Source organism: Clinocottus analis, unplaced genomic scaffold (genome assembly GCF_023055335.1).
Source record: "Clinocottus analis isolate CAN_PGR_092001 unplaced genomic scaffold, fCliAna1.0.p SCAF_15, whole genome shotgun sequence".
Taxonomy (NCBI): Eukaryota; Metazoa; Chordata; class Actinopteri; order Perciformes; family Cottidae; genus Clinocottus; species Clinocottus analis.
The window spans coordinates 6,168,220-6,192,079 of record NW_027175876.1 but is presented as its reverse complement, the minus strand read 5'-3'; the positions used below and the strand labels follow the sequence as shown (position 1 = coordinate 6,192,079).

Sequence of the window (23,860 nt, the reverse complement as noted above, 5' to 3'; positions counted from 1 at the left end):
AATTGGACGTAAATTAGGCTTTTCAGTGTCCGCAGCTCTTTGCAATTCACTGATCTTCCTCTCCAGACTTGCAATCTTGTTATTTGCAATATTCAGTGCAGTTCGCAGATGAACCTCTTCTTGGGTAGATGCATGTTCTTTTGGACCAGCAGCCTGGTTCCCCTCAATGTGTTGTACGTCCATGATGTATCTACTCGTAAAAAAAAGTACAACTGTAATAGTGGAGGTTTAAAAAACCTTGAATTTCTTCAGAAGCTTGGTGGTGGAATATGTCCTCTATATATATAAAGTTAGGAAGGTCATGTGACTTACGTGCCTTTGAAGGATTTAGTTGGTGCCTTTAAAGAATTCCGCTGGTGATGAGGTCATCATGGAATCTGTGATGCATTCCATCTCCATGGATACAACATGGTGCTGTGTACACTCAACTTTGAACCCACAGGGACTCGCCATACTTTAACGTAGAAATATTATTTAAAGTTTCAAACGTTAACAAAACTTTGGACTTTTATTTGGCCAAATGGGAATTATGATAGCTAGCACAGTTTTCATGTCATCATTATTCAAGTTTTAGGAACATTTTGGGACCGTTTCAGAGTTGATAATGGTTGTGTGTCGTGTAACCCTCTGATGCATTTTCTTTCTGATTTTGATTATCTTAGATTAAGCAGCAAATTAAATGAGCCATAGCCAAACTGCCGACTCAGATACAAATCCGGGTTAGGGCAGGTTACTTCCTGTTAGGATTTGCGTGCCCGTGAGCGAGTGTTGCTTGTTAAGATCCTCTGCAGGCAGCAGTGAGTTCTGGTCTGGAGAGATACTCTGTTGTCTTTAATGTCTTGTTTTATATTTATCTTATATGTATATATTAGGGCTGGGCAAAGTTGAAAGATGTAACAGCACTCTGGAGCGACAGCAAGTTAACATACATATATAGTTTATAAATATTTTTTCCTTTTTTTTCTGAACAGGTACTGTTAAGTAGTAAGGGTCCCTGTGAGGGACAAACCACTCCTTCTTTGGTCCATGTTCAGTCTGTTGATTACCTTACAGATGTGTGTTAAAGACCAGCAATTAATTAACTTTATACAAAAGCAATAAGTGCTTTTCATGTTTTCAGTTCAGTTTTTCTTCCTCAGTGAGAAAAGTGAGAGGGCCGACCTAAATTATTGCCTTCAAAGTAAAAACATTTTTAAATAAAAAAAATGCAGTTAACGCATGATCAAATAATTAACGTTAATTGATTGAAAAGTTACCGCGATATTAACGCATTAACTTGTATATATGTATATATGTACAATAGGAGCTCTGTGAAACCGGGGTCAAATTCCATATATGTGTAAACACACATTCACACACAAAAAAAGCTGATTGTGATGAATGGCAGCTGGCCTAGCACTTAGCTAGCTCCCATTAGCTTGGCGGATAGTTTATGTTGAATCAATTATTTCTTATGACCTTTTGCAGGTCACGGTTTTTGTGTTTTACATGTTGTACATTTGTTAAAAACAAACTATAAAATAGCTATAACTTTGTGATTCTGTTTAGACCTGCAGTGAAGGCTTCGCCGGCCCTGACGGCCCACCGCTGCGTCTCAATAATAGTTATTAAGAGAAACCAAGCCAACCTTTGGTGTCTTTTTACCATCGCTGACACAGACGTATAACATTCTCTCAAGCTAACACACTTGAACGTTGTCCAGGGCAAATGGAAAGTGGAAGGAGTCCCCAGTGTAGCCAGGTTTGTGTGGTCAGAAAGAACCGGGCCAGTGCAGCTATGGATCTTCAGAGCTTATTTCTGCAATTTGAGCAGCGGCCAAATGAATGTCGATACCTAAACGTTGATCACGAACCTTTCTAAAACAGGCAAAGGGAGGTAGGTTTAGTTGTATGGACTTACACAATACCCTATGGATTAGCGTGTTGTTCCTTTTTCCAATTTGGCAACAAAGTGTCAGGTTTTTGTAACACTGTCCTGCCTGCATGAAGCAAATAAGGTGGTTTGGTGCCATCAAGGATTTGTGGTCCATGTCAGATCTGTTTGCTCCAACCAAGCCACACTTATTAACATCATTCCTCCTGTATGTCAGCAGCCTCTGAGCCAGGCCTGTGGTCAACAACAGCGAAAACCCCGTTTTTCTTTCCTTGTTAACTTCAGAGCTGCAGGAGGAGACTGGGACAGGGAGCTGAGCCCTGCAGGCCTGCTCTGTCTAGTTTTGTGTATATGATGCATGCTTGTGTGTCCCTTTCGCGAGCAATGCAGTCAACCTTGAGAGTGGATCTGCCAGTGTGTGACGAGAGCCGGTGTTGCTGTGGAAACCAGTGGCAAATGGAAACAAAACAAGTTGTTTGAGCTTAATGATGGCAGCTCCTGCCAGACAATCTTTAGTCCGAAGCCTGGCTCATCCGCATCATCATTACATAGAGGCCTTTGTGAGAGGACGTGTGTTTGTGTGTGTGTGCGTGTGTGTGTTTGTATGTGTGTGTGTGTGTGTGTGTGAGTGAGTGAGTAGGATTTTGGAGGGGTGATGAAACTCTTTGTGACTTCATTATTCAGCCTCTTTTCATTTCCTCTACATTGAGCAGAGAGTTTAAATGCATTCAAACTGAATTATTGTGCCATTCAGTCGGACCTTTTTCTTCTTCTTCAAATCACTGTTTCGTCTGGCTCATTATTTCCATGCATTTCTTTCTGTTTACTATGAATATGGACCTCACATGATGAGGTGCGCCGCCGTCCCTCAAACCCTCCATGTCGCACCTCACTAACTTTGACTCCACCCTAAACAATGCTCCCATCTGTTGCATTGTCACAGCGTCTTGAAAAAAACAATTTATTTGCCAACGCTTTTCACTGTTTTACTGTCTCACTACTTTTTTATATCAAAAACATTCAAAGCCAAACTGTAGATGTCTGTTTCACTTCCATTCTGAAATGTTACGCTGAAGAAGTTTTTTTTAAAAGGTTATTTAATAGAGTGTTTGACTATATGTCCCTTTTTATTATATCACCCCTCCCTCTTTCTCGCTCTCCCACCAGTCTCGTGAACAGTCAGACGATGAGCAGTCGGAGGACTCTGTGAAGTTCAAACGGCTTCACAAGCTGGTAAACTCGACACGCCGGGTCAGGAAAAAACTCATCAAGGTGGAAGAGGGCAAGAAGCATGGCCCTGAAGGTTTGTAAGGCTTTGTGAAAATGTGTCCCTTTGATTATCCCACAGTTCAACATAGTTTCAATCTGTCAACATGTCTTTGCAGCGGCCAATTCATATTCACATGTTGTGTCTTCCAGGCCACATTAAGGTCTCCGTTTGAGGCATCATGCTTGCGTTGCTTGTGTAATCTGGTGTCTGATTTATCTTGAGTAACCAACTATCCAATGTTGCTGTCCTCTTTTAGATTTTTTCAATCTGGGGGCACCTTCCACCTGTGAGGACAACACAGCTCTGTATACAGGGGTCCTAAAGAGGCCCCCGTTGCCCCAGGAGATCTCTCTGCCCTGCCTCACCCAGGATCAACTCTCTCTGGACGGAGACACAGACAGTCTGACCAACTCCCCATCCTCCAGCAGCCTGGACACCTGGTCTGGACACAAGCTGGTCAAAACCTTCAATAAATCTTCCAGCACCCACGGCCTTATCCGCCCCCCCAGGAGAACCCCAGTTAGCCCTGGAGGCTCCAATTCTGGCGTGGGCGGTAGTGGCTCTTCCTTCTCAGAGCTGGATGGCTGTGGCTTGGACGACGAAGGAAAGCTGTGCCGCTCCACAACCGACGGCGAGATGCGGAAGGCCCTGAGCTCCATCTCACATGGGGTAAGTAACAACGAGGCTCTCTATGCCTACTATGGCCTCACTAAACCCCGGCCCAAACCCCATTCCCAGTCCCGCCTCCTGATCTCCCTGGATGACGGTCCACAAGGCGGCCCCAAACCCCAGACTGCCAGTCGGCACCATGGCAGCTGGACTCACCGGAAACCTGACCCCAACTACGCTTACTCCACCAAGCACCTACTGTACCAGCGCTCGCGCAACTCCAAGACCCCCATCTCCCCTCTGTCTGTCAACCCCTCCTCCCCCGCCCGCTGTGACGTAGCCAAATCGAAAGGTTTTGGAAGTGGGGGAGGGGGCTGGGTGTTCCCCTCCCGCCGGCTGCGAGGTCGAACGGCAGTCAGTGAGCTGAACATCACCTATGTGGTAGAGCGGAGCCTGTACGGTCACCTCAACTGGGCCCAGCTGGTCCGCCCAGTTACCCTCAGCCGCGCTGAGCGCCGTTGTCTATTGGAGGAGGACCGCGAGGCGGACAGGAAGTGGGCGGCCAGTGTGGACCGCTGCACCAAGCGGGTGCTCTTGCGCATCCAGCAGAAGTCTGTGAGTTCAGACCATGAGGTTTACATCGGCCGCCTCGTGTCAGCAGGAATCGGTGCTTCAAAGTTGCAGAATAGCTTAGGAGTTTAAGGGGGGAAGACAAGACGCACGCCAGGTCACATGAATTCAACTTCTTTATTAATTACTGCCCGTGTAAGTAATCCACGTAAAAGTATTGCAGCTGTGCTCATGTTTAGAAAAAGCCCAGTGGCTGGTATATTTATCACATGCGTAACTGCCCTGAGAGGAATGTCATCTTCTATGGCATTTAAGTGAATGCCTTTGGCCTTGAACATTTATTTTTATTTCAGCTGAATATGAAATGATAATGGAAAGCACAATGACCCACTTGAAAGGTTAAGTTACAGTAGAGGTTTTTATCAGTGCTTTTTTTTTAATATAAATGTCACATCCCTGAAGAGCACTGGCACATCCCTGTGAGCAAGAGACGAACCAACTAAAGCTGCTTTTAGAAACTGCACAGCACGAAGCCTCAGGGACGCGTTCACTAAATGAACAACTTCAGTTGCTAAATGGTCTGCATACAAATCAACTTTTAAATGATCTCTGATCGGCGGAGTATAGCAACAAAAACGGAAATATCAGGAAAAACAGCTCATCTGCATATATACTAATACTAACTCATACCAAAGTGAATATAATTGCAGCAACTTACCTTCATTAAAACAGTCTGGTTGCAATGCAAGTAACTGACTTGTTAAATAAATAGCTTGCTTGTATCAACAGTAGTGACACATACTCTAGATGGGAATGTAGTGGAGCTATCCTGCAGCTTTGAGGGTCCCTGAATCCTATCGTGTTCTAGTGAAATCACTGGAGGTCGTCATCCAAAAACGCTCCAAAAACTCCACTTTTTGCTGTTGTTGCTTTTCGTGTTCTTTTTTGGCCCGTGCCTCTATGGTTGCAGATGTAATTTTGAATTTTTTTTTATAGTTCTTTTTGTTTCCTATAATTATCTTTTGAGACTTTTTTTTTTTTTCTGGGTGCATGTCCATTCCATTGAACATCGCCATCACATTCAGAGTTCTTTTTGGACGTCTCTTCAAACATGTTTGTTCTCCAAACTGTGCTTTTATCCTGGGAAGTTGTGATGTGGACCTCAGCTGTGGACATCTAATAAGCAAACTGATTTTCTGAACACGCAATGCCCCCCTAGCCCCCTCACATGGAAGACCTTCGATTGTGGGAGTTTAGTTGAGCAGTTTAGAAGTGATGGCTTTTGAAGCAAAGGAGAAATGCCATCAAGTGCCACAAGATGCGTATGTGCATGTCTGTGTCTACATGTCTGTGTGTGACTTCCTGCAGAGCTTAAAAAGTCAAAGCCAGCACAGTTATAAGGACCTGGATGTCTTTCCCCCCCCCTTTTCATATCATAGTTCCCCTTTGTGTCTACCTCTTATCTTGCTGTTGACCTCTAAAGTCGAAAAAAAAAACAATCTCCATATCACCTTGTCCTCTCAGCAGAAACAATTTTCTCTCCCTAAAGATGTTTCTGACGAGAATAACATACCCCCGACTCGAATAAACCTATATGTTGTGCATGTTTGCATACTAAGCCCTGTTCCACATCCTCATAATTAACCACAAGATGTTTGGCATCAGGCTGAAATGCAACAAGTATAAAGTCACTTGTAAAAGTGCAGTTATATATTTCAGCTCGGCCACATCAAGAAAGGTTTGATTGTATCCAATATGTTCCCCAGGGAGTCGAGCTTTAAAGCATATGAGCAACTTGTTGGAGCCAGCTGCGTGCTCTCCATGGTCAATATAACACCTAATTTTCTCAGGACCGTGCTGTAACTCGCAATTTTACAGAGGAGCTCATATAACGGTTTGTGTTACATCATGTCTGTTGGCTGTCCACAGGTCCCGTATGACATCATGCCCCCACATCTATACAAACCATATCCCCATGTACATGAATCAAAGTGCAGTCTGTGTTGTGTCGCGCATGAATCATCGTGAGTTGACCCCGCAGTGGGTGTGGATACGCAGCTCCTGTGACGTGACCTCCTCAATGGGACTCATTTGATTGGGTTTTGGCTCCCCCACAGAGAACCTGCAGCTTCGGGGGCTTCGACCTGACCAACCGCTCGCTCCATGTGGTCAACGTGGGCTCCGAGGCCAACGTAAGTGCTCGCAGCTTGTGAAATTCGAAGAGACTGTGAGGAGGACAGCTTGAACCCTCCCGTCACACTACATCACCTTTTTAACTCCTGTTTTGTCCTTTTTTGTTTTTTTTTGTGATCCCCACGCCCTTTGTCTTCTTCCTGTTCCATCTCCCCTGAATCATCCCCATCTTTCTTTCCCGTCTGTCATTCTTTTCCATTTTGCCTTTCCACGTTCTCATCGCAGAGTAAAGAACAGGAGGCCATATACAGAGAAGTGGTCAAATCCCCCACCACGTCTCGGATCTCACTGGGCAAGAAGGTCAAGTCGGTCAAGGAGACGATGAGGAAACGCATGTCGAAGAAATACAGCAGCTCCTTATCTGAGCAGGTCAGACACAAACACATAAGGCAATTCTGTAATGCTTTATTTGTACACATTTCAGATGGCATTTAGTTTTTAGGGCAAATGACGTGCGTATAAACTTAGTCGAACCCCACTTTGAGATGCAGCAGCTAGCCCATAAACGGCCCTCAAATCAACATGTCATGTTTTTAATCCGTAACAGTGAGTCAAGTGCAATTGTAAAAGAAATAAAAGATCCGCATGTTCTGCAATGTGTTCATTGAGTGGCTGTTTTGCAGTGTAAGCCACATATACTGTCCACAGGCTGTGAGTGGGTGGGATTATTTGTGTTAGTTACTGAATAAACATGCAGCACTCACGCACACACACATACACGCACACACACACACACGCAAACACACACATTTGGATCTTTCTCTGCCGTCTCCCTGGGCTCCGTTTGTAGGGTGGAGTGTGTGCATCATGCTGAGCTCATGGAGTGATGTAAGTCTCCCCACGGCGAGCTCTTAGGAAATGGAGACTTGAAGTGTGAGAGACTGTAATGGCCGTCTCATCGGCACTGGCCTAATTTTTCTGGGCATCCCGTGGCTTTACTAGTGGCCGGTCCAGCCATCCAGTTTGATGTTGCCCCGCAGAATATGTCATTATTGCACAGTCCAACATCTGTCAATCAGGGTGGTCCCAGCACTGTGACCCAAATATCCGGGCATGAGTCATTGGTTGGGAAAGGGCAAAGATAAAATAATTGCCTTATGTTAATGTCTCAGTCGTGCTCATTGTATAGACCACAATGCCACCTAGTGGATAACTGCAAAATCATTCAGTTCTCACAAATGTATACAAAATAATGCAAAGCAAGTGAAATGCCACTTTAAAAGTCCAGTTAAATGGTATAACTGTTTCATTTGAAATACGTTGTTCATACATACAGGCTAATAGATTAGACAGGGAGGGAGGGAGCTTATGTGTAAACCACTGGGCTGTCAATCATGACAGTCCACTTAAGATGTGCTGTCTTCTTCAGGAAGTTAAAGTGCCCCTATTAGATCTTATAAATGCTATAATCAAAAAATAAACCAAAAGTGGAGCTGAAGAAGATACATCTTGAACAGTTGGTGCATTTTTCACAGTTTTTAGTTGATAATCACTAACATTCATGTACACCCGTTTTTCGATGGAAAACCCTTCTCTGCTCGTGATCTTCATCTGTTATTTGTTTCCATCGCTTTTTACCATCTCACATTCTTTCATCTCTTAATCCCACAACGTGTCCTTTGTATTTTCTCCCCATGTCCTTTCCTAACTCCGTTCAATCTGTTTCTGTCTTTCAGTCTAGTCCAGATGGAGCTCCTGGCTCCCCTCAGTCCCCTCAGCCCGACACCGACTCTCTGGAGAAGCCAAAGCTGAAGGCCGGAGGCTCGGTGGAAAGTCTGCGTAGTTCACTCAGTGGACAGAGTTCAATGAGTAAGACAAGAACCAGTGTTTTTACAAAATGGGAGGCTAGTGTTCTTAAACAGAGCAGCATACAGTACCTTTTTGTATGTTTCTTTTGGACATCTTGAACAAGGAAGAAACGAGATCTTAAAAAAGTCCTTGCTTTCACAAAACATTACATCACATACATGTCGGGCACATAGTTAAGGATGTAGCACAGTCATGTCGTTCCGGGGTGTTGGCACATGTGTAAAGTTGTAATTTAGTTTAAATTGGCCGCCTGTGTTGAACACTAGATGGTGCTCGTAACATGCTGCTCGCTGGTGTACTGTATATTTCAAATGCATAGAGATTACTTAACCTTCTGGCACTACACGTATACCAATTCTAATGTTTGTCCAGTGACGGCCACGCAGAGCAATCTCTCTTGATCACACCCAGTCCCACCAGCTGCCTCATGTCTTGTGATCTCATCGAGTTTTTTAAGTGTCCTCCCGTGTCAACTTATCTAAATACACCTTCTGATCACGCCAACCCGTTGTTTCCATCACGTCTTTGCGGATAAAAGGGCCCTCTATCGCTTCGAGCTCGGAGTGAATTAAAGTCTTAGCCGATTTTAGTTTTTAGAAGCCGCGGAACAGGCGCACGGACACGCAGGCAAACATGCGGTAGTGATTAGGACGGATGTCCTCTCAGATTCCCACATGCTGACAAGGATCCAGCAGCTTTCTATCAGATAAAGAATTGAATGTGAAGCAAACAGAGCTGTAATACAAATGTGTTTTAAGAGCTAGAATGTTCTTCTCACTGCAGACACAAGAATAAGAAAAAATGTAAGGTTGACAAAACATAATCATTACAGTCTTATCGTCTGATTACAACTTAAAATGTAGCCTTGTAGAGCTACTCACAGTGACCAGTCATTGTAACGGCTTATATAAATGTGTGTGTTTGTGTCAAGGTGGTCAGACAGTGAGCACCACTGACTCGTCAGCCAGTAACAGAGAAAGCGTGAAGTCAGAGGATGGCGACGATGAAGAGCCGGCCTACAGAGGGCCGTTCTGCGGCCGCGCCAGAGTCCATACAGACTTCACCCCCAGCCCCTACGATTCGGACTCCCTCAAGCTAAAGGTAAAACACATTTTGGGACATGGAAATGACCACAGCGCATGGATGGGAAGTGGTGACCGTCTCGCTTTTGTCCTCTGTTTCATTTTGGAGCAGTCAACAGTCAAATTTTAGATGCAAAAGTGGAGTCGTCTCTTTCTGATTTCCCCCTCATTGTGATTGTCCAGCGCGGTGATGTGATTGACATCATCAGTAAGCCGCCCATGGGAACGTGGATGGGCCTGCTGAACAACAAAGTGGGCACCTTCAAGTTCATCTATGTGGACGTGCTGATTGAAGAAGAGGAGAAGCCCAAGAGGCCCGTGAGGAGGAGGAGGAAGGGCCGACCACCCAAACCCACATCAGTGGAGGATCTGCTGGAGCGCATCAACCTCAAAGTACAGTACTGACAGCATTGAGGTTCAAACATAGCATCAGTTTTCAGTGCTAGTAAAGTTTAGATTAGATTTAGTTTGCTATTAAAACTCTGCAGTGAATTCTTCAACTTGGGAAATTACACCGATCTGGCACTTAAATAGGAGGAAACCAATCATTAGAAGGAAATTCAAATATTGTTTGAGCCAAATATCTTTAAAACACATTTACAGACGAGCAGCGACAAATATAGTTTAGGCAATGACAGAGTGCATCGGATGTTTGATCTGACACTGATGCATAAACATTAACACCCATATTCTCACGGCTCCACCCCAACAAACAACTCATCTCTCATCAAAACCTACACATAGCTGTGAGCTTCATTTCAACTCCTCCCACTCAGGCAGCCAGCGGGCCGCACTTCCCCAAATAGAGAAAAAGACTTTGTATGTTTTCATTGTTGATCAGACTAATGGCCAAGTCGCAACCTACAGAACTAGAGAGCATTATTAACGTGTTTTAAATACACTGGATTTGCGCTGATGGTGAGTTTTGATTATGCTGCTCTCGATGAGAAGAGTAAGAATATGTTCTCCGTTCTTTTGGAAATGATTAGAAACATTTGGTGAAATTGGCAAGTCAACATCTGGGAGGTGCCTGTCGGTAACCACACAGTGTGAATCACACCCCTGTAACTTTTAGGGCGGGATGGATTCTCTGCCAAACAAGTCTTTGTATTTGGGCCATGTTTAAGTTTTTAGACAAGCCAACAGGACAAAAGATACTGTGAGGGAGAGGACCCGGCTGCCTGTGTTTGTGTTAGTTGGAGGGCCTTTTGTTTAGTCCTGCATCCTCCTGCAGAAGTGGAACGGAGACACAGCGTTCTCTGCGTGGACTCCACCATTGTAATTGATGGTCTCACTGGTGACACACAGTCTGTGTATTCATGCAACAAAGTGCGTGGGTCACACAAACGCGAAGCCCAGCAGTATTCAAAGTGGAAGCACTTCCGTGTGTTGCTTGATGGTGTCAGCTGACTGCGCACTGGGCGTGTCCAGGTTTGAACCACTGTGCACTCTCCCAGATAACACGGTGGTTTGAGAGACTGGCTTGGATCTTGTTTGGGTTAGTGTGTAAAAATGTGCCTTCTGTGGTTGAGGAACACTTTGATATAATTGCCTCCACCTTTTGGGTTCTTGTTGTTACAACTTTACGTTGGCGGGTTTCCCTTTTCAAGTCCTGGCAGTTTAATCGCAGCTTGAACTGCACGCTGTTGCTCCATTGGTTTGGCATCATCGCTCATGTTATTACAACTCACTTTTACATGTCTGTCGACAGGACAGAGTTTATGCCATATTATTGAGCGTTGACAGGTGACGTAGCCATAACTAAATGAGCTACGGCTTAAAGTGATGACGTGCCACCTAAAAATCTAAATAGCAGTTAGAATTTGGCTCACCAGGGATTTAAAAAAATATACAGCGTGAGTGGGAATTTATGAGCAGATGACAAACAAGTATGATCCGACTCATGTTTGTTTTTCTCCTTACACCACTGACGCGTTTGTATTTTATGTATTTGCGTTTTTGCCACTGGTCCCATGACTTCTCCTCAGTCGTCAGACACTCTTTATTCTCTTTTATTCTCCTCAAAAGAAAGTTCCAACTCAAACGTGACGTTCTTGTCATGCAGGAGCACATGCCCACGTTCCTGTTCAACGGCTACGAGGACCTGGACACCTTTAAGTTGTTGGAAGAGGAGGACCTGGATGAGCTGAACATCCGCGATCCTCAGCACAGAGCGGTGCTGCTCACTGCCGTCGAGCTGCTCCAGGAGTACGACAGTAAGTAGAAGAAACACCTCAACATCTTGAATAGATGTGAGGAAACACACTTGTGTGATAGTTCTAACTCACTAAAACTCAATGGCTGTTTGAAAGACGAATCATTCGTATTAAGTTCCTCGCATAGCGTTGTTTCCCAAATTGTTTCTCTTTTCGCTTAAAAATGTTTGCAGAAACCCATGAATGTGTCCCTGTGTATCGTGTAACAAGCTGCCGACTCAAAGCACGCAGCTCCACACACTTGGAGTTGTCATTCCCTAAGAACTAAAGTCCTATATTTCCTAATGTTCCCTTTGTTTTGTGTCTCTTGTGTATTTCCAGGCAGCAGTGATCCAGAGCGCGGCGGCCTGTCGGGCTCCCAGGAGAAGCTGCTGTCTGAAGGGCGGGGCCTGGTGGGAGACTCCCCGCGAGACTCTGGGTGCTACGAGAGCAATGAGAACCTGGAGAATGGTAATGATGGTTTTGCTTTAGTCTAGACCACCAAGACCCCCAAGACCTAGTCCTCCTTCGCCCGTGTCCTCTGTGGGTCTGCTCCTCTGCTCTATCTCATGCCACTTCTCCAACACCCTGCCCATCTCACTCCTCTGGACCGACAACTTCCAATCAAACCGCTCCTTTTTGCTGCCATATCTTCCCCTCAACCCTCAACCTTACCTTCTAGTATGGGTGCTCCAGAGACTGACCCCCTTATCACCTCATACTTTGCTTGAACTATCCTTTCACAACACTTTCTTCACCACTCTTTCCATCTTGTAGGCATACTGTGTCATCAGTGCCAAAGTCCAGTTGTTACAGAGAGGGAGCGAGGTCCAAGACCGCTAAGGCTAGTCCACGCCACAGCGCTGGGAGCACAGAGCGAGAGGTCTTCCCTTTTGCACAGAGCCGTTGTGATGAGAACAAACTCACTGCCCAGTCGTGGACTCAGATTTCCAGCTCTGCGGCCTGAGGATGCGAGGATGGTGAAAGGATACCGGGAAGATGATTATGAGCGCAGAGAGTATTTCTGTTGAGTGTTTTTTTTTAATGTAGAAAAATAGCTCGCAGAGTAGCATGTCAAGAAATGGTTGTTTTATTTGCAGTTATTTAGGCTGATAAGGTTTCTTTTTTTTTTTTTTAAGTGCACCAGTCAGGCAACGTTTAAATCTCTTGTCCTCATACCATTTTAATGTGTCACTTTACTCAGAGTGACTATATTGCACAACCATCCAAGATGTGCCTTTTTAAAAAAAATGGAAATATTTCTTAAAGAGCAGTGCATAGATTGTAAGAGTTATGATTCTAGACGTTTATTGAAGTGTAACATGTGAGATTTCTTTTTGGTTTATTTTTTAAATGGCTCTATCCTCCATGCTTTCCTTCTTCCACACAATACATGCTTTTTAACGGTTCCATAACTCATAAATCACATCTTTGTCAAACCCTATCTTTCTATATTTGTTGGGTTCCAGTGTAGCTACTGGGTTTGTCCTTTTTTGTGTGTCGGTGTCATTCAGGTTTCAACAGTGAAGTGTGCAATCTGCCACAATAGAGATTTAAGTTGTGGAATAAAAACCACTTCTTTAACAAAGGACTCTGGTGCTGCTTGCTTATTGTTTATGTTTTGCCTTTTTTTCCTGTCTTGTTTCTCCTTCTATGCCACTAAATGCTGTTCACAGACCAGATGCATAACATTTAGGAAACATTTCTTCTTGCAGTCTCAGGGTTCCCCAGTTCTCCTTCCTGTAAAATCTCATAAAACATTCAAATAGTTTTGTATATTAATGGCTATTTTAAAATATGTATGAGTCTAGAGAATGGGTAAGAGAAAACGTTTGATTTAAATTTACATTAAAGTACGGCAGAATATTTCAAACCCTCCTTTTTGGGAGAATACAGAGTCACTGTGGAGCCCTGACTGTAAGCTCTTTTAATGACATGACCTTCCTTTGACGTCCATGTTTTCCTGAAATAGATGTAGTAATTCTTCCTCTTTAAGGTTCACGCATCATTTCTACATGCATGTATGTTTCAATTCAGTTGATTTTGTATAGCTCAAAAGCACAGATTTCCATTCTGTAGACATACAACATCCAATCCATCAATGTACCATCAGTCTTACGTTACTATGAACACTTAATTGATTGTATAACTATTTTGATCAGTTTGGATGAATATATTCTTTACAGTCTACATACTTTTCTTAGTATATTTCAGCATATAAAACCCATCATAGTAGACAACTACGTTGCTATACTATCCATGATTGCTTCAGCGAAACACAAGTCACTGACATTTACATTTTGACTGGTGTTTTATTGGTCTACTACTTAAGTGTTAGCTGTTTATTACATAACTATTTCCTGACCATAGTATTACGAGCTGTACTGTTAAGTGCTGGCAACTTAGGGAGACATATCTGGGAATCATTAAGATATTTTACAACATTCCTATCTGGAATTCTGTCATCGTACTGTTTTAAACTCCTCGGCATGTTTAATCTCATTGGCAAGCCACACTATGTGGCACTCGTCCATTCATCCATCCATTTAGCTATGTACGCCAGAGGATAGATGGTAAGTTGCTTTTGTTCCAGGTTTTTTTAATTAACCGTCCAAATATCTTTATTTTGGGATTGCTACTTATGCCAACAACAAATCAGACAGTTCTGTCATGAGTCAAAAAGCTTAATTGTTTCCCATTGGCACTGAAGCCCTTCTTCATAAACATGTATTTGCTTTTGACTGGTTTACAGATGAGCTTTAAACATTAAGGATGTATGATGCTTGAATGAGTAGTTTTTACAAAAAAAATAAAAATGTTGTGATCATACATACATGCTCACCACCATAAACAAAGGGAAATTGTTTGGACACATGGCAGAAATATAGAGTGATTTATATACTGAGTGATATGCAGTTTATTATGGATCTGACTTTTGAAGGTTGTAGCGAGTTGAGGAAGGGCATGTTCCCTGTTAGCAGTTTCACAAATGATGTTTAAAAAAAGCTGGGAAATTGTCTTCATTTGGTTACTAAAAGAAGATAAATGTCTTCATTTTGCAGGTAAAAGCAGAAAGGCTTCGCGTTCCAGCCGTTCTTCAGCAGGCCTCCAGTCTCCCGACTACCCCACACTGCCCATGACCTTTTCAACAGAGGCTCTGCAGCAGAACAGCAAGAACCAGCGCACAAAGTTCCCAAAGAGCTTCTTCATCAAACCCTCACTGAAGGGCTTCAACCTCCTTGGTCTGCGCAAAACCCAAAGACGGTCCCCCATCCCGGCCAGTCGCAGCTGTGAGGACCTGGATGGACCCCCAGAGCCCACTGGACCCCTGAAACGCTCCCACTCTCTGGGAGATCTGCACTGGGAGCAGAACTTCGAACGGAAGGATCTAGGTGTGGAGCTTAAACTCATCAAGGAAGGACCCAAAACGGTAAACGGTAGTCCCACCAAGGTCTGTAGAGAGGATGGCGCCCCAGCTCAGAATGGGCCTCCAACTGTAAGCCCAAAAGGACGGGCCAGCAGACCACCCGTGCCCTCCCTGCTGCCTCTCCGCCCCTCTTGTCATACCACCCCGTCTTCCAACCCTCCAGAGCTCCTCTCCAGTCCTTCTTCAAGTTCCCCTGATTCTAATGCGAGCGGGGAGAGGGTCATCCGGAGTCACTCCAAAAAGCCTCCAGTCCCTCCTCCCGTCCCTGCCAAGAAGTCAAAGGAAAGACTCGCCAACGGCCTGCGCCAACCCCCTCTGTCCCTGCCTTCCTCGCCATCGCCTATTGCCTCTCCGACCCACTCCCTCACCCGTTCTCATCCCAGTAGTCCTGTCATTCGGAGTCCCAGCTTCGGTGCCCCAGCTCTGCCTGCCAAGAACCCGAGCAACCCCAGCAGCCCCTGCGCCACGTCATCCGCCTCGTCATCCATAAGCGAGGAGTCGGGCAGTCCACCAGCAGTGCAGCCGCCGTGGTTCTCAGACCGAGGGGGCAAAGTGGCCGTGGCAAGGAAGGTGTCCCATGCCAAGATGAGTCCCGACCTGCTCACCCTCCTGGAACAACGGCTGGAGGCCGAGGGCATCGATCTTACGGAGGAGCCCTACTCTGACAAGGTTAGCATCATTAATGTAAAGAAAAATACCCTAACACTATGGATCGGACAATATTTGGCATGACTGAAGGTTGTGTTGCTGATCATCCAGCACAGATGCAGCGCAGGTAGATGCTGGCAATGTGACATTTCAGTCAAAGTAACTTTCAAACTCGATTCCCTCATGAATTCTTCATTCTGAACTTTTGATTCAGTGTTATAGTTGACTGATTTATATGGCCTGAAGAAGTGGGCATGATCTCCTGTATCTGTCCGTGTGACAACAAGATCCTTAAAATAAACATATGCACGCTAAAGGTTAGCAGTGAGGTGAGGACTTACATTAAAAAAAAACCCATTATAGCCAATACATAACCATGGAATTAGGACTTAACACAATTTTGTTATGTGAAAATGGGGCTCCAAAACACTTCTGTGCTATTCTTGTCTGGCGTCGGGCTCTTTCAGTTTAGCATTGTAACATGCCTTGCTTAACGTCATAATAAGTCATAATTTGACTGCAGCTTGGAATTACTCATTTGGTTTAAAAATAGAGACTAATAGAGTCAGAAGTTAGTGGGTGTGTTCCATGTGCAGAAGCCTTTTTGTGTGTGAGTGGTTGTGTGTATTCACAATAGTAAATAAGCTTCCTGGAGTTGAGGGAAAGACGTTGGACTCACTGTGATGCGGTTCAGACGGTTAAGTTTATGGGCTCAATCTTACTCGCAGGCAGACGGGGTTATAAAACCCTCTGCCACTTGGCAGACCCCGGGCTGGGCTCCTTCGACATGCTGCAGCCCCCGATACTGGCAGGAACGCCGCGAGCGCTGAGGGGCATCAGGAGATGAAGTGAGAAATAATGAGTTAGACCACACAGCACAGCTCTGCTCCACTTTATTAGTCAGAAGTTGAAGTGGGTTGGCAGGGACATGAGAGGCTCACAGCTGATGCAGTAGCAACATGTCGGGTGTGGTGTCGCACATGCATGCAGTCGTTAATTTGGCTACTTCAAATGTCAGTACATTTGAGTACGAACTTCAATGTTTACCAATTTAAATGTGAAAATTGAGCTATCGAAAAAAAGCACCATGGTGGTAAAGATACCAAATCTCAGATATCATATTGGCACGGATGTTATTAGGAACAATATTCAGCTCTCGGCAGGACAAGAGACGATACAATCTCATCTTAACGCGTGTTCATTGTTGGGAACAGCAGGGCGTCCGGCCCCCGTCTAATCCAGGCAGTTTGAAAGGTAGTGTTGTGCCTTCATGACGTGCTCTCCATCAGTCTCTTCAGAGAGATTGGTTCTTCCCTCCACCCATGCCCATTGCATCACAACAAGATACCACTCAATGTTAATAGCAGAAACGGACAAAACATAAAATAGTTGGACTTTCAGTGCCAGTAAAAATAGGGATTACGGTATTGGTAATGTATTGTGTAGAAGCCGGAACAGACCGGCGTTTAATTATAGCGTGTTAATCTATGTGTTCTTTCATATTTCTCTGACTCCTTTCACAATTGTGCTCATTACCTCGCCAGAAGATGTTCTTGGAGGAGTAATTTGACGCCATTAGCCTGCTTCATCCGATCAGAAACAACCAGATCTCTATCTTCATAATGACTGCAATAATTCAAAATGATCCTGTGTGTCAGCCCAGCTCTCTGGCTATCTATCCACAGCCTTCTAATGCTTCAAAAGTCTGACATACGATCCTCTTGATTGAACACATTTGTTTATTCATGTGCTTGACATGTATTCCTCTCACGGCATAGTCACATCTCATGTCTCATCTCTCCTCCTCCAGCATGGCAGGTGTGGCATCCCGCAGCCGCTCGTGCAGCGTTACGCTGAAGACTTGGAGCAGCCTGTGAAGGACGTGGCCTCCACCCTGGACCAGCTGCGCGTCAAAGAGCTGCGTAAACAACACCGCATGGCTGTAAGGCAACAGCACTCATTTACCTCATGACTTCACATCAATGGCGATGATGTTGGAGCTGTTTTTTTGGGGGGGAATTATACAGCAGATACATGTGGTTATGCGCTTTAAGAGGGGACGGCGATGTATTATTATTATTACTCAAGACTTAATGAAGTCTATCTCGACCCTATAACTTGAAACTTTGGTTGTTTAAACGCCACAAGTCTCTCTGTACTGTACACCCCGTAATGTGACATCTTCTTAGGAGCCTCCGTAACTACTTTTTCGCCCCATTTTGTCTCTCAGATTCCTTCCGGCGGTTTGACGGAGATGTGCCGAAAGCCTCTGCCCTCGGGCAACATCAACACCGTCTCCGATTGGCTCACCTCCATCGGCCTGCCGATGTACGCCGCATCTCTGGCGGCGGCGGGAGTGGACACGCTGGGCCGCGTGGCCTCGTTAACAGAGAGCGGCGTGTGGGACGCCGGGGTGCGCGACGAGAGACACGCCCGCCGGCTGGTCAGCGAGGCGCGATTGCTCGGCTCGCACAGAGCGGTGCAGTCCTAACCGTGTTGGTGGAGTCGTGTAAAATAACAGGCATCAACGCACTGGCCAGAGACTAACTGGCCACAGGAATCGACGATCACGCGCGTGACCACAGCACGACAGGACTTCCTGTCTCGCATGTGTCAAAAGACTCCAAGTGAGCCATCCCGCTCTCTGATTTTCTCTCTTTTATTGCTTTGTTTCTTTCTTTCTTCAAATGTTTACGGCATTGAGGAGATTCTCCTAGCGGCCAAGACAAGATATCGGATGCCTTTTTTAAGAAGAAGAAGAAAAAAAAGACTGTGGACTCACTGTGGGATGCTTCCATTCTGAAGACGCCCCCGAAGTCTTAAAATAAAGACTTTGATCTGCCTTGAAGGACGATAGCACACTCTTTTGTAGGATGGATGATTTTTAAATACGGAAAGGACGGTTTACTTCCTGCATATTTCATAAGTGCTTGATTTTCATCTTTTGTGGCAAGGCAACATTATCTGTGGGTCTTTTAAGGAAGTAGCTTGGCCAAAGTGATTTACTACGCGTTAAGCGTTTCATTCCCGCTAATAGGTTCATAATGACGATGACAGAATTCACTTAATATCTGGACTTTTATTCAACTTAATACACGCACCAAACTATGAGTAATTGGTGGTATTAAGATGGCTTATTTTGTATAATGTTTCTGTATTATAGCATTATGCATATCTTCATTTAAAAATGATTTTATATGTCAAAATGTGTGTTTGCCTTTTGAATGTTGCTGCCTTATTTTGAGGCCAGCTCTGTCATTTCTAAGCTGAAACAGCTGACGTCACACCTTTATAATTCATATTATACTTATGTCCTATTTCACTGCATATCTTGGATGCACACCCCGCGCAGATATTAATATAAGTCTTACAAAAAAAGCTCTCTTTCACTCCAGTAATAGCAATCAGCTTTCACAGAAACAATACATTCCCAGTGTATCCAAGCACATTTTAAGTTGCCTTACCATTACGAATGAATAGCTTAATCAAATAAAACATATGTATATTATGCGCTGAGCTGTGCTGAAGGTGCAAGCCTTTTTTTGTTCTGAATGTGTCTGAGAAATAATTGAGATTTTGAAATATGTACACAAACACTCAGCCGGCTCATTTGAACCGTACACATGGCCGTGGACCACAAAACATGCCTGGGATGGATTGTGGTGTCTGTACTTGTGAAGCTCAGAAGATAAAACCACAGACGTCGTCCTGAGTTTAACGTTCACATTCAGTGCTCATTTTCCATGCGGAGGGTTGTGGGACGAGGGAGGGAGGAGAACATGGAAACGTTCCAAAGACAGCAGACATCTGGCCTGTCATATCTGGAATTTATAGGACTGTCTACACGTTGGTTTGAGGAATTAGATTTATAGCTGAGTAATAAGCTGTTTGGGGCTTTTTCCAACACATTATATTGTAGCTATATAATCAATGTCGGTCTCACAATTCTTAATTGGACTTTTCTCAAACACACTGAGGATAGGCGGTGAGAACAGGTATATCAGGTGAAAAGCTGACCTTGCAGGTCGGCACACACAATGACACTCAATAGTAAATCAGGGAAACACTGCGTCGGGTCAGCCTGTTACAAAAGCGTTTGGCTTGAAAAATGGAAAACGGAACTGCAAACAACCAGCAACTCGTTGCTCCTTCATTTGCGCATGAAAAGGAGCCAACATTTGTATTTTCACCCCTCTTATTTCTAACAGTAAAGTTCTATCGTTCATAGTCAGAACTGACCTGAAGACATATTCCATGGTGTTCATATTTAACAAGTTTGACCCAGGTGTTATTGCTAAAATTAGATGTTTTTTTCTTTCTTTGCAGTGGCCACTTGATAGGTAGATGTTTGATGCCTTTTCTCTTTTCAATCAAAAGTGGTGCTTGGAGAAAGCGATGGTGTTGGTCATCATTAAACGAGTAAAAGACCCAAGAAGTGTTTTGTAAAGAATAAAAATACTGACACTGTAAATGCACTTTAGAGGGTGAATCTAGCTGTTTTATGGGCAGAATTGGCTACATTTTGTTCACAGGTCCATACATGGACGTTTGTTGTCAGGTATTGTCAAGGGTTTCAGTGGATTTTGCTGGTATTTTATTCTAGTATTGAGTTCCCAATGCCAAGTTTGATAACCATTCACAGGTTAAACTGTTCCAGTTAATCACTTCCAGTTTGTTTTTGCAGTCTTATAAAAAAAATAAATGATTAATTACATATATGAAATGCTTAGCATGAGTTGCACATTCTGTATATGTAATTAATATTTAAATAACTTATTTTTGCTTTTTTTTTCATATCAATTGTAATTAGCTGTACTATATGAATAGCAATACCTTCCTGCATAATGCATATTGCTTTAGCCAGTGAGGAACTAGTATGTATTGTAAAATATGTGTACAAATTATTTTATTTGGTTTTCATCTACCTAATGATTGTCCATACAGATTTGCTTGTGTATTGAAACAACAAAAGTAATGTCCATAACTATTTGTCATTCTGAAATATAATAAAAACTGTTTCTTGCCATACACTAATCTTCTGATTTTTACTATAAAATACACACACGCACACGCACACGCGCACACACACACACACGATAATGGAAAAGCATAGGTCTGCTGCCCTCGTGACTTTTTTCATTATGTGGTTAACTGTGACATTGGCCTGTTAACTTTATTAATATTTTGAAATTTAAAATGAAAGTGTGTGGATGGGCTACAGGAAAGGAAATAAATGAAAACGACAGACTTAAATCAGCCAAACTTCTTCTTAGTCCCAGCCTGTTTTAATTCAGGAATGTTCTACAGTTTGGTCAGAAGTAAAAATAGACGACTCTGACCTTATGTGTACGTGTACACTGCAGTACATCTGGGTAACAACCCTAATGTGATCAAGTGTTATCCCAAAAGACTCCATCTAAGACTTAACTTGGATAACTTCCTTCCAAACAGGTGTTTGGCATTCTTGCAAGTGGAAAATGACACAACAGAACAAGCATTTCCCTTCAGCAAGAACAAGGACAAAACCAGTTGTGTGTTTCTTGCTCGGTTTGGTGCTCGTGGCTTTTCAAGAAAAGAGTCACGGTGCAATAATTGTCCTTCACACAGACGTAATGAGCAGTTAGCTTCCAACTCCGTCTTCCGCAGATACAATTGCTCATCCAATTTAAAATGTATCGGGAGGAAAAGACAAGACCTTATTGGAAGAAAGACCTTCTCGGCTTGTGTTGCTTCTCATTACTCTTAACCTTCTTCATGGCTGCAGTTGTGTCTGTAAACAATGTATAGTGACAATTCACCCAGATTCTGCTGCACAATCACTATATTTCACAGCAATTTTTTTTTTTTTTTGATTTTATTTAACAATTCCTTTCAAGAATATGAGAATCAGTTTGGACCTTTTCTTTAAATAACTGGATTCCAGCATACTTTGTCAGGACAGTGGAAGAATATAGCCAGAGGAAAGTGTGAACATGCATTATGGTACCAAAGATTCCTCCCCAGTAAACTTTAAAGTCGTACTTTTATAGATCCTTGGAGTGAAATCGTCCTTCTTTTCCTCCAGGGAATCCAGACGTTACTTCAGAAGTTTCTATGAAAGTTTGTGAAGTCTAACTTATAAAGTTTACTTTCGTGTTGGACAGTTATTCCCCTTGCACAGACTCCTATTGATTCTTATTACAGTGGGTTCAACTAAGTGGCCTCTTACGGTGGGCTTTGTTAAAATGTGCAATTGACTTTTCAAAATGTGGTTCATTTCTCTCCATCTCCTTTTATTTTCCAATATTTTTTAGACCAATATGACGTTAATGCTGCACTCAACACCCTGAGTAATCACAGGTGGGTCGGCGGTTTACTTAATGTTCTGTGAAATAAAGGAACTGATTAAACAGCTGGAAGTTGTACGTCACACATGGGCTTATTACATTTTAAACATTGGAGTTTGTGTGTGTTGGACTAAGCCTGATTTACAGCTGTGACATATACTGTTGTCCTGTGTAATAAACTGCTGTGCTGCAGGGGAGATTGGGCTATAAACCCAGAATGCATCCACGCGTATTGTGCCGAGCTTGCAAAATACATTAAATGCACTATTCACAATTCACTTACCTGTGGAAAAGTCAAGCCAATTCGGCCCTCTGCTGAATTATCGTGCTCTGCTTTATTGCCTTTTGTCTCTCAAGCCAAATTGTTTCCCCGAGCCGTTGTTGCTCCCTCGACACCTGCAGCTGTCACCAGTGAAAGTGCATGAGCCTGTCTTGGAGGTCGTTACAGTGCCCAATGACTGTTGTCGCCTCCTAAGTGCAGGTGTAGTCTAATGGCGGGTTTTGGCCCTGCTGTGGAAAGATATATGGCTCAGTGTGAAGCCCTTACAGCGGGACTCCGGAGAAAGAGAGAAAGTTTAAAACGCACACGCTCGCCGTGCACAAGAAGTGAGCAGCATCTCACCAGCTTCCTTTCAACACACCTCAGGCATCTTCCACCTTGGTAACACACACATTTGATGAATAATAACTACTTCACAACACAGAGTTGTCGTCCTTAAACCACAAGGTAGCCGGTTCGATCCCTGGTCGTCCCATAGTTTGCTTGTTGAACAAACTGAACCCCCAGTTGCTCCTTAAATACGAAGGATGGGTTTAACGCAAAGACCAATTCCCCAAGATGATTAATAAAAGATCATTTACAATTCCAGATGTATATGAACAAATAATGAATACACTTCTGTATACCTTTATTGTCAGAGCTGTTGTACTGGATAAAGGCCACTTCTCTCATATCTACTGAAAGTAAAAGTGTAAATTCACGCCGAGCTTAAGACTTTTTTCCACAGTCCGGTCACTGTTTATGAATCAAACATGTCCCATTGACAGTTTACCGACTCCTCTGCTCTGCCCGAACACTGGGTGACGCTGTTTTACGCGCTGCAATCCAAAGCAAATCATGTATGAGGTGGAAGTTTTTCCTCTCCCTACGTTCAGTAATCTGACACCCAAAAGACTGGGAGCAGAAGGATGGACCCTTAACTCGGCTGGAAGGACGGAAGGAAGGAGCACTCGTCCAACGAGCGCAGACGAGAGGGGCCGAGCAAAGAGCGGAACGTTGTGCGCAAAAAAACAACCCCGTGGCTGCGGCAGTGGAGGAGAGCTGGGTGCCTGCGCGTCTCCAAAAAACAACTGGGCGTCCGCCTCAAATGGTCTCGAAGCGACAAGTTTCACTTTCCACATGCGGATGGGTGACTTTCCGCGGCGCTTTGTGAGGAGGAGATGATGAAGAATTTCAGCAGCAGTCCCCTTCACAGCAACAACCAGACTGCCAACCACGTTAGAGAGCGGAACCACAGAAAGTACTTACTCTCTGCCATACCGCTGCGATTCTCCTTGCGAGGGTATGGTTTCTGCATGGCTTCGCTGTTCCTCTTCTGTTTCGGCTCCCTTTTTTACCAGCTGAACGGAGGACCCCCTAAAATGCTGCTGGACATGCGACAGTATCTCGGTAAGAACTTTTGGTTTTCCTCTGCTGGCAGGAGCGCGTCATCATCATCCAAGAGATTCTTTTGAACTCAAGTTGCCCTGCGTGTCTGGAAGCCCTGCTTTGATGAGGCGTGTAAAGGAAAGTTTATCCAAAATTGAAAGGAGAATTCTTGAGGTTTGCACATGTCGTTCCCCGCGGGGCAAAAGTCTCT

At 44.0% G+C, this 23,860-nt stretch overlaps 2 protein-coding genes across 8 annotated transcripts in view; both read left to right on the top strand.

The window, feature by feature from the left end:
• The window catches only part of sash1a (SAM and SH3 domain containing 1a), a 151,919-nt gene extending 131,226 nt beyond the window's left edge, over nucleotides 1-20,693 (top strand). For 5 of the 7 annotated variants that reach the window (XM_068576564.1, XM_068576565.1, XM_068576563.1 and 2 more), the window contains 12 exons: nucleotides 3,040-3,175; nucleotides 3,399-4,366; nucleotides 6,439-6,513; nucleotides 6,740-6,883; nucleotides 8,191-8,323; nucleotides 9,255-9,424; nucleotides 9,589-9,798; nucleotides 11,471-11,621; nucleotides 11,943-12,071; nucleotides 14,663-15,696; nucleotides 17,486-17,617; nucleotides 17,906-20,693. In XM_068576564.1, coding sequence (XP_068432665.1) covers nucleotides 3,040-3,175; nucleotides 3,399-4,366; nucleotides 6,439-6,513; nucleotides 6,740-6,883; nucleotides 8,191-8,323; nucleotides 9,255-9,424; nucleotides 9,589-9,798; nucleotides 11,471-11,621; nucleotides 11,943-12,071; nucleotides 14,663-15,696; nucleotides 17,486-17,617; nucleotides 17,906-18,166 — 3,543 coding nt within the window. In that variant the 3' untranslated portion in view covers nucleotides 18,167-20,693. The remainder of the gene's footprint in view (nucleotides 1-3,039; nucleotides 3,176-3,398; nucleotides 4,367-6,438; nucleotides 6,514-6,739; nucleotides 6,884-8,190; nucleotides 8,324-9,254; nucleotides 9,425-9,588; nucleotides 9,799-11,470; nucleotides 11,622-11,942; nucleotides 12,072-14,662; nucleotides 15,697-17,485; nucleotides 17,618-17,905) is intronic. The other 2 variants (XM_068576567.1, XM_068576568.1) reach the window with 1 other exon arrangement.
• A 2,497-nt stretch (nucleotides 20,694-23,190) lies between these two features.
• usta (uronyl 2-sulfotransferase a) overlaps nucleotides 23,191-23,860 on the top strand; it is a 50,471-nt gene continuing 49,801 nt past the window's right edge. The window contains exon 1 of the mRNA XM_068577180.1: nucleotides 23,191-23,670. Within this exon, the coding sequence (XP_068433281.1) occupies nucleotides 23,442-23,670 (229 nt within the window). The 5' untranslated portion in view covers nucleotides 23,191-23,441. The remainder of the gene's footprint in view (nucleotides 23,671-23,860) is intronic.